Source organism: Petromyzon marinus, chromosome 80 (assembly GCF_048934315.1).
Source record: "Petromyzon marinus isolate PM22_M1 ecotype Great Lakes invasive population chromosome 80, UKy_Petmar_22M1.pri1.0, whole genome shotgun sequence".
Classification (NCBI taxonomy): Eukaryota; Metazoa; Chordata; class Hyperoartia; order Petromyzontiformes; family Petromyzontidae; genus Petromyzon; species Petromyzon marinus.
The window spans coordinates 9,665,561-9,678,634 of NC_133746.1; the positions used below are offsets into that span (position 1 = coordinate 9,665,561).

The window sequence follows — 13,074 nt, forward strand, 5'->3', positions numbered from 1 at the left end:
GCTGCCCTGACATAGCGTCATCGTCGTCGTCGTCATCATCATTCCGAAAGGCGTCGAGATGCTGCTGGAGGCTTCTAGACACTACCCACACGTCCCGGTCACGTGTTGTCCTTTGCCCCCTATATTATCAATTGTACATTACTACAGTGAGGGAAAAAAGTATTTGATCCCCTGCTGATTTTGTACGTTTGCCCACTGACAAAGAAATTATCAGTCTATAATTTTAATGGTAGGTTTTTTTGAACAGTGAGAGACAGAATAACAACAACAAAATCCAGAAAAATGCATGTCAAAAATGTTATAAATTGATTTGCATTTTAATGAGGGAAATAAGTATTTGACCCCTCTGCAAAACATGACTTAGTACTTGGTGGCAAAATCCTTGTTGGCAATCACAGAGGTCAGATGTTTCTTGTAGTTGGCCACCAGGTTTGCACACATCTCAGGAGGGATTTTGTCCCACTCCTCTTTGCAGATCTTCTCCAAGTCATTAAGGTTTCGAGGCTGACGTTTGCCAACTCGAACCTTCAGCTCCCTCCACAGATTTTCTATGGGATTAAGGTCTGGAGACTGGCTAGGCCACTGCAGAACCTTAATGTGCTTCTTCTTGAGCCACTCCTTTGTTGCCTTGGCCGTGTGTTTTGGGTCATTGTCATGCTGGAATACCCATCCACGACCCATTTTCAATGCCCTGGCTGGGGGAAGGAGGTTCTCACCCAATATTTGACAGTGCATGGCCCCGTCCATCGTCCCTTTGATGCGGTGAAGTTGTCCTGTCCCCTTAGCAGAAAAACACCCCCAAAGCATAATGTTTCCATCTCCATGTTCGACGGTGGGGATGGTGTTCTTGGGGTCATAGGCAGCATTCCTCCTCCTCCAAACACGGCGAGTTGAGTTGATGCCAAAGAGCTCCATTTTGGTCTCATCTGACCGCAACACTTTCACCCAGTTGTCCTCTGAATCATTCAAATGTTCATTGGCAAACTTCAGACGGGCATGTATATGTGCTTTCTTGAGCAGGGGGACCTTGCGGGCGCTGCAGGATTTCTGTCCTTCATGGCGTAGTGTGTTACCAATTGTTTTCTTGGTGACTATGGTCCCAGCTGCCTTGAGATCATTGACAAGATCCTCCCGTGTAGTTCTGGTCTGATTCCCCACCGTTCTCATGGTCACAAGGTGAGATCTTGCATGGAGCCCCAGGCCGAGGGAGATTGACAGTTCTTTTGTGTTTCTTCCATTTGCGAATAATCGCACCAACTGTTGTCACCTTCTCACCAAGCTGCTTAGCAATGGTCTTGTAGCCCATTCCAGCCTTGTGTAGGTCTACAATCTTGTCCCTGACATCCTTGGAGAGCTCTTTGGTCTTGGCCATGGTGGACAGTTTGGAATCTGATTGATTGATTGCTTCTGTGGACAGGTGTCTTTTATATAGGTAACAAGCTGAGATTAGGAGCACTCCCTTTAAGAATGTGCTCCTAATCTCAGCTCATTACCTGTATAAAAGACATCTGGGAGCCAGAAATCTTTCTGATTGAGAGGGGGTTAAATACTTATTTCCCTCATTAAAATGCAAATCAATTTATAACATTTTTGACATGCGTTTTTCTGGATTTTTGTTGTTGTTATTCTGTGTCTCACTGTTCAAATAAACCTACCATTAAAATTATAGACTGATCATTTCTTTGTCAGTGGGCAAACGTACAAAATCAGCAGGGGATCAAATATGTTTTTCCCTCACTGTAGTTAATGAAGGGGGCTGTCTTTGCCAGGCAAAAGTCTTTCAATAAATAGAGCAGTGGACCTGATATGATTTTTTATAAACATATTTTTTTAGAAATATTAATTGTACATTTTTCTACCATCAGGCCACTTAAGTACTCCAAAAATGTGGTATTTTTCAACAACAAAAGAAAACCAAAAGTATTGCCGATTGATTCAACTTCTTACATTTGAAGACGTACCCATTGGAAACGACTCAATTTAAAGATTCCATTATTTTTCTATTAAAAGGAACTAAAAGCAATTAACTTATTAGTCTACGAGGGGAAGCTCTCCTATCTTTTATCGTTTTCGAATTATTCTGATGTGAACTTCATAAATTGCATTTTTTTTTTCATTAAAACCGCTTGGATCTGAAATATTTAAAAACAATAAAAGTTACAACCCCAATGGTTGTCAATTTAATGTATTTGCTGTCTAATGCTCTATAAAAACGAAACAATCCGGAATCTTATATTTTGAACGGTTTCTGAATGACACCACGTGCACAGACTTGCTTCTGGAGCGCTTAAAATCGAGATTTTTGGGGGCCTTAACTTTACAAATATCGTATTTTCAGATCTCTCCCTGTTGTTTGTGTCCCAAAAACTACCTGTGAACTGAATTTCAGCTTTCTACCTTGTCGGGAAGTACCCTAGAGGTGTTGTAAACATACATACACACATATAGATTAAGGTCTTTATTCATATAGACAACGCTATTTTTCCATAATGCGGTTGTTCTTCAAGAACGCAACTTCTATCACGTTATAGGACAACATGACTGTACGTAATTTTTTTTGCCATATCCATTTGTTACAAAAAGTTAACTTTTCTGACGGACGTTACAAAGAGATCTCTCCGCGCTACATTCCTAGACTCGCACAGATTGCCACATATGCATTTGCGACGGACGGACGCGTTCGCTCACCGGCCACGTCGGTCGTTGCGTTGACTTCATTGCTTTGACTTTCCAGAGATTCGGCAATGACCACGATTTTGACTGTGTAAAGAGTGCTCGGCTTCAGCTGTTCAATTGTGGTGAACGTTTTATTGGTTGTTGTGTTGGACTGTAAGAATGTATCTGCACTGCCCGATGCATATGCGATTACATAGTGGAGGTTCTCATTTGAAATAGTGATGTTTTGCAAGTGATTAGAGCCCTCAAACACCCGCAATAAAAGATTTGTGAATTCACCAATGGGGCCAGACCAATTGCAGTAAATATTCGTCGAGGTATTCTGGAAGCATTGAAATGCATCGACAGGTGCTGGATCTGTAAAAGGAAAGAGATATGTAACCATGATGATCAACATTGTACAATAAACTAAAATGGCACTGCTATGCTCACAGTCGTCATCAGATATATTCCCAAAAATATTAACTGCTCTGAAGTTCAGTGAATATTATACTTGCAGAATCTTGTACTTTATTATATTAACTCCAGGATGTAACCCTGGGCCCATGTCTTTGATATCTTCGGGATAGTTGCTTCAGGTTCTTGCATGATGTTAAATGAGATATAAATTAGATATTTAACATCTTATTACATCAACAAGTCATTTATTTTGAGCCATTCAGCCACCAGAGGGCTTTGCTCCCAGCGCGGACGGAGCGTGCGCCCGGGATGTACGTGTATGCACGGAAACTGACCCTGTGCCACCCGAAAGGATGGAGGGGTTCGGGAGGGGGAGGTCGCACGGAAAAGCAGGACAGCACGGCGCCACGGAGGGTTTCGATTGAGAAATTCACACCGCACGTCAGGGCGTCTGATTGGCCCACGCCGCTGCGCTGTCGCGTTCATATTCTGATTGCGTTACAGTGAATTAAAAAATATAAGAAGGGGCTTCAACACACCATGTCAAACCCACACGGTTCACCCCGTATTCTTGTACAAGGAAAATTGAGTTTTCAGATCTATACGGCGTAGATCCGTTTCAATACGAGCAAACACTTTTTTTTTAATGTCTATTTGTTTGCGTTTCTCCCTTGTGATGGGGCTGTGTAGGATGAACGTTGCGATTTATAAGGGGCACGGGGTGACCAATGAGGTCTTAATTGGTCTGTGATAAAGTAGGGTACTGATAAGGGGTTGACAGGTGTATAGTAGTGTAGTGTATAGTGTAGTGTAGTAGTGTATAGTGTCGTGTATAACAGTGTATAGTGTCGTGTATAACAGTGTATAGTGTAGTGTATCGGATGAACGTTGAGATTTATAAGGGGTACGGGGTGAGCAATAAGGTCTGAATTTGTCTGTAATATGGTAGGGTACTGATGAGGAGTTGACAAGTATGGGCTTCAACCCCTTTCCTGGTGATAAAAGGTGTTAAGATTTCGATTTAAAGCTTTCGTGACTGCAGGGATTCATCTTCTTGGTTCTTTCGGTAAAGTCACGTAGAAGGGAAATAATAAAATAATAAAAATAAAACAGCGCTCATTAGAGCGCTGTCTTTCCGACAGTTCTGTTTCTTCACCTGAGGACGGCTGCTTGTGTTGTGGCCGAAACGTCGTGATAATTTTATTTTATTACGTTTATTTTATTTTATTATTTCCCTTCTACGTGACTTTACCGAAAGAACCAAGAAAAAGGTGTTAAGATGTTTGAACGCCCAAATAGACCCCCACACACACACCTATTGCAGAGACATCATCAAGACTGCAGTCGCCACGCATCATGCTGTTAGTGAAACATGCAAACGAACATGCTATGACATTACAGTAGAATCCCCTCTTAATGACGCCAATTGGTTTCCACAAAACCCGGTCATTAAGTGATTTTGTCATTAAGCGACTATAGGAAAAGTTTAAACACTTGATATTAATACGTAAAGATAAGCAACAATATTATACGCACATTTTAACACGTAGGATTTTTAACATCTTATTACATCAACAAGTCATTTATGAAGTCATTTATTTTGAGCCATCCAGCCACCAAAATAAAATAAGTCATGAAAACATGTCCTAAGACTATGACTCCCCCTTGGAGAACACTGATGGAGAAGTGACCAATTCGTTCGGGGGTCAGACACGGAGCTGGCATCGCCAAGATCTTGGGATCTAATCCAGCGTTTCAGCCACATGTGATTAAACCGGATTCTTAACCCTTTCCCCTTCCAATGACGTAAAAATTGATGACGTACACACTTACATCAGTACACATGTACGTCATCAAAACTGATGACGTACGCACTACGTCATCAGTTTTTACGTCATCGGAAGCGGAAAGGGTACGTACGTGTGTACGTCATCAGTGATGTAAAAACTGATGACGTACGTCTGTACACATGTAGGTGTGTACGTCATCAGCTTTTACGTCATTGGAAGGGGAACGTCGTGTCGCTGAGGTTCTCTGCAGTAAGTAACAATACCTTTCAAAACAACGGCGCTGCTACTACGCCTCTCTCAATGAAATTAACGCCCAGCCACTCGCGCGTTCCGAGATGCGATGGTGAACGGGACACCCCACAACCTGCAACTTGGCAGATGTCTCGGAACGGGAAACGGGTTAAAGATGCCAAGCTGATGGCCTCCCACCAAAGTTGCAGTCTACCGAATGGGAATTAAAAATATTGGTTTGACTGTCACAAAACTCCGATTGTGTAAAGAAGGAAAAAAGGACACTCCAAGTAAAAATCTCTTGGTAATCTGTTTTGAGGAAGACAGGGATCGCACTGGTTTTGTGAAGGAAACACGAATTTGGCTTGATGCTAAATTTCCTGAAATACCAAACCTCTAGACCAGTGGTTCTAAAGCTTTTTTGGTACACTAGTCTCCAATCAAGACCACAGACCAAGAAGGCCACAACGAAGACAGATTGTATCTCCACATCTCTAGCGAACACACTGCTAGTCAGGCACTTGTCTTATGCTGTGGACGTTGGGGGTGTTTCATTTTCATTCGCTGCAATCTGGTGTTGATCTTGTTCCCTGAACACATTCGCAATGTGTGCGGAGTAAGTGGAACGAAAGAAGGCAAAAGAGTCGGATGACTACAGCTGGTGACATGGCGAGGTGAAATAAAATCAATTCAGAAACCACAACTACAGCAAAAACTCTCTTAACCGGCACTTTACCTTATCTTATACTAGCAGTTGTACCCGTTAAGTCCTAGTTTTAAGTGTATTCAATGAACGAATATAGACGATATAGTCGCGTTCACTTAGAAATTGCAGAGCATAAGCTGTGCAAATGTCACGACGTCAGAGTTCAGCGTTGGAGAGTTTTTGCTGAAAGATTGACGCCACACACTTCATGGTAATTTCCCCCCCCCCAAACAAAATACAAAATAAATGTTTATACTTTTTACATTGTGTACAGTATGGGCGCTACCTACATGGCAAAGGGAGATTAGTGGGTACGGGAATTACGGGGGTACCTAGGGATGGAGTGGAAAGGAAGGGCCAGGCAGAGGAGGTGGGGGTCTTGAGTTAGGAGCTGAAACTAGATAGGGAGCTTGCTTCTCGCTTCATGTGGAGGGGAAGTGTGTTCCGGTGCAAGGGGACAAGCAAGGAGAAGGAGCGGAAACGGTGTTTTATTTTTGTTTTAGACCTACGTGACTTTACCGAAATACCCAAAGAGTACGGTGATTGTCCACAAGGAGAAAGGGGGGAACGGTGAGGGGTAGGAGAGATTTAGAACGGAGAATGCGGAATGCTCTATTAACCGGCGTCCGTCATATAGACGACGATGCAAATCTTCCACCACGCATCTGGAAACATTCCGACAGCCATCCGGCATCTTGCCATGCGATTATCGCAGAGCTGTTGTTTACGGGAGCTTCAGAATGCTACCGAGTGTTGGCGCTTGGGGCAGCCTGTACATACAGTACTGTACTACTGTATACTGTAGTATGTATACAGTAGTATACATACTACAGTATACTACTGTATACATGTGTCTCTATCTCTCTGTGCGTCTCTGTGTGTGTCTCTATCTGCTTGTGTGTATGTCTATGCGTCTCCGTGTCTGTGTTTTGTCTCTGAAATGTAGCAATCTTTGGAAGAACGTAATCAACCAGGTAGGGTATTGACTGTTGTGTTAGCCGACTCTCTGTGTTGTCTTGCATTACATTTCTACGTTTACTAGGTCTGTTTTCTCATTCATTCACAGCTGATGATGGTTGCTTGTATTGCAATCGAAACGTCGTATTCTATTATTTAATTTATTTTCTTTCTACGTTACTTTACCGAAATAACCAAAGAGTAATTCCTGCAGTCACGAAATCTTCTAATCTAATTTGTATACTGTACTCTTAACGGCCGTCAATGCCTCTCTCCAATCAACTTAAAATGCTCCACAACTGACTGGTGACTCCCTTTGTTAAAAGAGACTGTTATTTCTCATCTCATCGTTAAAATGGAGGCGCACTTTATTTCTTGAAAGCGTTATGCACTTGGTAAATTTGGTGAACTGTAAGTATAACTCTCAGATAACCAGCATATTTGATTTCCCCAGCACCCTCCATTCCCCGTGTATGCTGGATAACATAACTTTTGCTATATTCTTGGTTCTTTCGGTAAAGTCACGTAGAATGGAAACAATAAAATAATAAAAAATATAAAACAATAAAATTCTCACGACGTTTCGACTGCAACACAAGCAATAATCATCAGGTGTGAAAACCACAGCAAGAAAATTTGAAAAAAGTGGCGGTTATTTTTAACGTTAGCACCACGGAGAGCGATTTGACAGTTTGTTCAGACGGACGAGTCCATCTATGTTCGGAAAAGAGGAGGGGGGAGACGAAAAATAATGGATGCGGTCTGAAAGCCACCGTAAGCGTGAACAATCATTTAAGACCCGAAATGGTTTATCAAATCCTTCCAATGATTGCTAAGCCAGAATCCATCTTCTCGGTTGAAATTGTCTCTGTGTTTGTATATGTGGATAGCCTCATAAACGAATCTCTCATGGTAGCCAGATCGCTTGCAAAGAACCTCTGTCTTGGAGAAGTCAATGTCATGTGAGCCTACTGAATTATAACAGTGATCTGCCACGGCCAAGGTGTTGGTCCTACCGTGTTTTAGGTCTGCTTTGTGTTCACGAATGCGGTACGAGCCATGTCGTTTGGTTTCTCCAATGTAACTACTACCACAGAGGCAACTTAGTTTGTAGACGCCAGGGTACTGTATGTCCGGAATCACATATTTTACAGACAGAACCAGATCACGGATTTTATGTAATGTGTTAAATCGGACCTGGATCTTGTGTTTATTCAAGATTTTGGAGATATTCTTTGTGATGCCCGCAATGTAGGGTAAAGTAATGGTTTTGAAAGGCTCCTCAAGAGGGTCCTTCTTTATGGTTGGAGTGATAGCTTTGCGGATTGTGTTGTCGGAGTAACCATTAGCCTTAAGAGCTTGGTGTACATGCTTGAGTTCACTGGCTATGTGTTTCTGGTCGGATATGCATTGGGCTCTATGGTGCAGAGACTTGATGAGGGAATTCTTCTGGGATGGATGGTGGTGGGAATCCGGTTTCAGGTAAGCATCCGTATGGGTAGCTTTCCTGTATACAGAGTGGCTCATTGAACCATCAGGTCTCTTTTTAATTTGGACATCCAAAAAAAGGTAGCTTGCCATCTTTTTCGACTTCCATGGTAAATCTGATGGCTGGGTGTATGGAATTGATGTGATCAAAGAATTGGTCTAGAGCATGCCGGCCATGTGGCCAGATGACAAAAGTGTCATCCACGTACCTCTTCCATAAGGTTGGGCACAGAGTGGCAGTCTGGATGGCGTCAGTCTCAAATTTCTCCATGAAAATGTTGGCTACAACCGGAGATAGGGGGGAGCCCATTGGGGTGCCCTCAGTTTGTTTGTAGAAAGTTCCATTCCAAGTGAAGTATGTATTGGTTAAGCAGTGTCTCACCAGGGGGGGTATCTCAGTGTTTAGTCCTTGATGAACCAAGTCTTCAATGATTGTGATGGTGTCAGGTACAGGAATTTGGTGAATAAGGAAACTACATCAAAACTGACAAGCAGGTCATCTGGGGACAGGGAAATACCCTTGATTGTCGATACCAAGTGAGTAGAATTTTGTACCGCAGAGGTGGTTTTTCCAGTGAAAGGCCGTGGGGGAGTTGATAGTAGAGACAATGGGACGAAGGGGTTTATCTACTTTATGTATTTTTGGTAAGCCGTATAATCTTGGTGGCCTGGCAGCAGAAGGTTTCAATGAAAACTATTTGGTTTGATCAATTAATGCGGTTGAATCAGAAATGATTTTGTTGGTTTGTATGACGAGGCTGTTGGTGGGATCTCTTTATTTTTGTATAGCTGCCATCGTTGAGTAATTCTTGAATTTTGTTGTTATATTCTATTTTATCCATGATGACTATTGCTGTACAGTAGTACCCCTCTTGTTATCTGTCAATAACCCCTATCATAACCCCTGTTATCAACTAATCATTTAACGACGGACCTCCATAGAACCCAATGTGTTCGCTTATCGACCATTCACCCGGTTAACGACCGGCTTAGAGACGAGACCACCATTTTCGGCCAATCGACAAGCTCCAAAGAAGTCTGGCCAGGCCTCGGCCAATTGGTGACATTCATTCGTAAGCATTGGGGCATTGTTTACGTTCGGTGTCTGCTGTGCTTTAAAGTCGAAACATCTACTCACTTAATGATCAAATCACTTTACGACCGGTTTCGTGGAACCAATTACCATCATTAAGATGGGTTCTACTTCACTAGAGAAGAACAATGACTAACACGGGAATAGACGTGAATGGGGGAGGCCTTGACAAGATATGGAAAGGCTCACAACAAGAAAACACTTGGAAAGCTGAGCTGAACGATTAACGGCATCACTAACGAGTGCAGCATTACAGAAATATAATGGAATCTCAGTATTATGGGTGTAAAAGGTATTATAATTATGTTAATCTGAGAATACGCAGTACTGTACCTATTATCGGTTGGGTTAGTCACCGTTAATCAATATACTGTAAGGTGGAATGATTTTTGTATTTAGTTTAGTTTGTTGTCCTCCTCCGCACCTCTGATTAACATGGTTGGCTATATACGGTGCTAAAGAAGTTCAACACATACCTAGAATATGCATAAAATATACCAATATTTCAAACAGATTCACGTAATCCATAAGCACAGGGTTGGGCATTCTATTTTTCTAAGCTTATAGATGTTTAATGACAGAACATGTTTAATAATTTAACATATACAACACCTGTTGATTTAATGGGTACCGATTATCAAATGTACAATTAATTCGTTACTTAGGCCTCGGCAAGGTAAGGTAAAAGGTAAAAACAACGAGCCTACCTTTACCCTATCTTTTACCTTACCACAATACAATCACTCTACCCTTACCGTTTACCCTTTAGCAAGGTAAGGTAAAAGTTCAAAAGCAACGAGCCTACCTTAACCCTACCTTTAACCCTACCCCATACAAATTACCCAAATACAGGATAATTACTGCGGTACTACACACGTAAAAGGTTTATAACAGGTAAATTCTAGGTACAGCACTTCATTCATATCGAATACTCTCGATTTAAAATGGAGGCCACGAACTATGCCACGGAGCTTTCAGCGAGCAGTAAACAGGGTATTTGCCAGGTAATATACTTCGTGCTACCTATACCCTACTGGGTAATTCTTCCACGCTACCTTTACCCTACCCTTTACCTTACCCCTTGGCATGGCCGACACCTTTACCCTTTAACCTTTTACCCGGTAAACAGGGTAAATTACTTTACCTTGCTGAGACCAATCGTTACTTTTAAAAGTATGCAACAAACTTGATAATTTTAATTCTTGGAAATTACTTCATATGCTGTCGATCCTTAAAGACGTATTAATTCCGTTATGTAATGTCAATATTTGGGGACAAATTTAATAAGTATTTTAAATGTCAACATCAAAGTGATTACACGATGATGAATACTGCATATATACGTACAGGTTCTTTCAGTGACGATGGCTGATGGTTGGGAGTTATTGTCACTGTGCGCTGTTACAGATGCCTGGTAAAGTCTACCAGGAATTAGATCTGTAAACACTTGTATTGTATTGGTGGAGGATAAATCATAGCTCCTCACTGCTGTTGAGTTTTTGGTTTCATTCAAGTAGAAGGTGTAGTTGTCAACGTCGACAGGAATTGTAGGTATCCATGAGACCGTCATGGCTGTAGAGTTTTTGATGATGATGGTGACATTGACTCTTGGAGGTACTGCAACGCCAAATACAATATTTAGATAAGTACACATTTGAAGGGCTGCATTTGCCATAAGCTAAAGTTAATAAAGTAACATGCAACGCATTAGATACAACAGTTACAATTTCTGTGATATGTACTAGGCCATCCACGTGGAATTAATGGGTTATTCTTAATTAACATTTTACAAATTAAATACATCCTTAAATTACGTCAGAAAGACTTTTCAACCTTCCAAATCCAGTAAACTTCAGCTTTCCACCTCTGCTTTGCAATGATGAGGACTCGTATTGAACTGTAATCTTTCGTCAAAGTGTTTTAAATTGTAAATGTGTACCTATTTATTAATAAGCAATCAATCATACACGCTCCGTATTCAGTGTAAATATACATATATCCGTATCAAGTCCCACTGTACGAACTTGATAAACTTCTATGCAAATCCATGTTTCCATAGATGAGGGTAAGAATTAATCATTGTTTCAAAGCACGCCATCAGACGGTGTGCAAGCAAAAATAAAAATGATTCTACGACCTTATGTGGACTACAGAATTCTAAATCCTGCTACACTAACGAGCTGATGTGTACTGGGAATTAAAACCGTTTCTCTGCTGGCCGTGAGGACCACCAGGCTTGCGATCGGCGTCCCTAGTTACGGCGTCCCTAGTAACGGCGTCCCTGGTAACGGCGTCCCTGGTAACGGCGTCCCTAGTAACGGCGTCCCTAGTAATGGCGTCCCTAGTAACGGCGTCCCTAGTAACGGCGTCCCTAGTAACGGCATCCATAGCAAAGGCTGGGCGAGAAAGAGAGCATCAGCCAGCCTGGTGGAACGTGCCAGATGGAATGCGGTTAAAATTATTTAGAGGAATTTATTTTGGAATTAGATTATTCAATTATCGAACAATGGGTCGGATTGTATACATGTCGATATTTGATAATTAATCGACATTAAAATGCAGCATACTTTTTTATAATAAAAAATAGTTACCTGTTGATTGAATCTGTCCTCATTATTAAACTTATAGTGTATGTGTTTTTATAAGTATGTGCAACATGTAATTTTCAATTCTTGAAAGTTACTGAATTTTGATAATTAAGGATGCATTAAGTTATTTCATGTCAATAATTGAGGATGTATTCAACAAGTTATTAAACATGTCGATTTTTGAGCACGTGTTTACGAAAAACAAAGCGATTTCACAAAGATGAACGTTGCATATACGTACATGTCCTGGCAATGACGTTGGCTGATGGTTGGGAGCCATTGCCACTGTGCGCTGTTACAGATGCCTGGTAACTTCTACCAGGAACCAGATCTGTAAACACTTGTGGTGTAGTGGCGGAGGTCAAATTGTGGATCCTCACTGCTGTTGAGTTACTGGTTTCATTCAAGTAGACAATGTAGTAGTCAACGTCTACAATAATATTTGGTGCCCATGAGACCGTCATGGCTGTAGAGCTGTTGATGCTGATGGTGACATTGACTGTTGGAGGTACTGCAACGGCAAAAACAATATTTAGACACGAAAACATTTCAAGGGCTGTATTTGCCGTAAACTAAAGTGATTAAGGTAACAGCACGTCAGATACAACGGTTACTGTGATGTGGACTTCCATTGGACTCGGACATCCTCGCGGTATTCGTGTGATCTCCTGTTTTCATGAACATTTATATTACGAACTAAATCCTTCAAATACGTATAAAAAATCTCTTCAGCCTTCCAAATCTAGTAAACTTCGGCTTTCCACCTCTGCTTTACAATAATGGTGACTCATGGTATACTTCATAATAAAAGGTTTTTGGGTTAGATCGCGTTATTTATAAATGTGTCGTAACCCTCCACCACCCGACACGGCCAATCAGCAAAAAAAGTGTCACGTTGACAAAAGACATATAATTCACTACCTTAGCCCACCAGTGTGTTGAAGAGTGAATCTACAACATTTACAGTTTGAGTATGCCGTTTCGCTGGTAAATACATCCAGCATCATCGGGCAATTCGCCAGAATGGTAAAGCCCTCGCTTGCTCCCGGTTTTAAATAGAGCAGCAGGGTGATGTCATCATTTAACTCATATCAGGTGCAGTGATTAGAGGCGTAGGGGGGGTATTGTAATTATATAATCGATTAG

General features: G+C 41.5%; 1 protein-coding gene across 5 annotated transcripts in view; it reads right to left on the reverse strand.

The window, feature by feature from the left end:
* Positions 1–13,074, reverse strand: part of LOC116957659 (receptor-type tyrosine-protein phosphatase beta-like) — a 91,163-nt gene that overhangs the window by 34,243 nt on the left and 43,846 nt on the right. For all 5 annotated transcript variants that reach the window (XM_076057244.1, XM_076057247.1, XM_076057243.1 and 2 more), the window contains 3 exons: positions 12,170–12,439; positions 10,688–10,957; positions 2,689–3,033 (listed from right to left, as the gene is read on the reverse strand). In XM_076057244.1, coding sequence (XP_075913359.1) covers positions 2,689–3,033; positions 10,688–10,957; positions 12,170–12,439 — 885 coding nt within the window. The remainder of the gene's footprint in view (positions 1–2,688; positions 3,034–10,687; positions 10,958–12,169; positions 12,440–13,074) is intronic.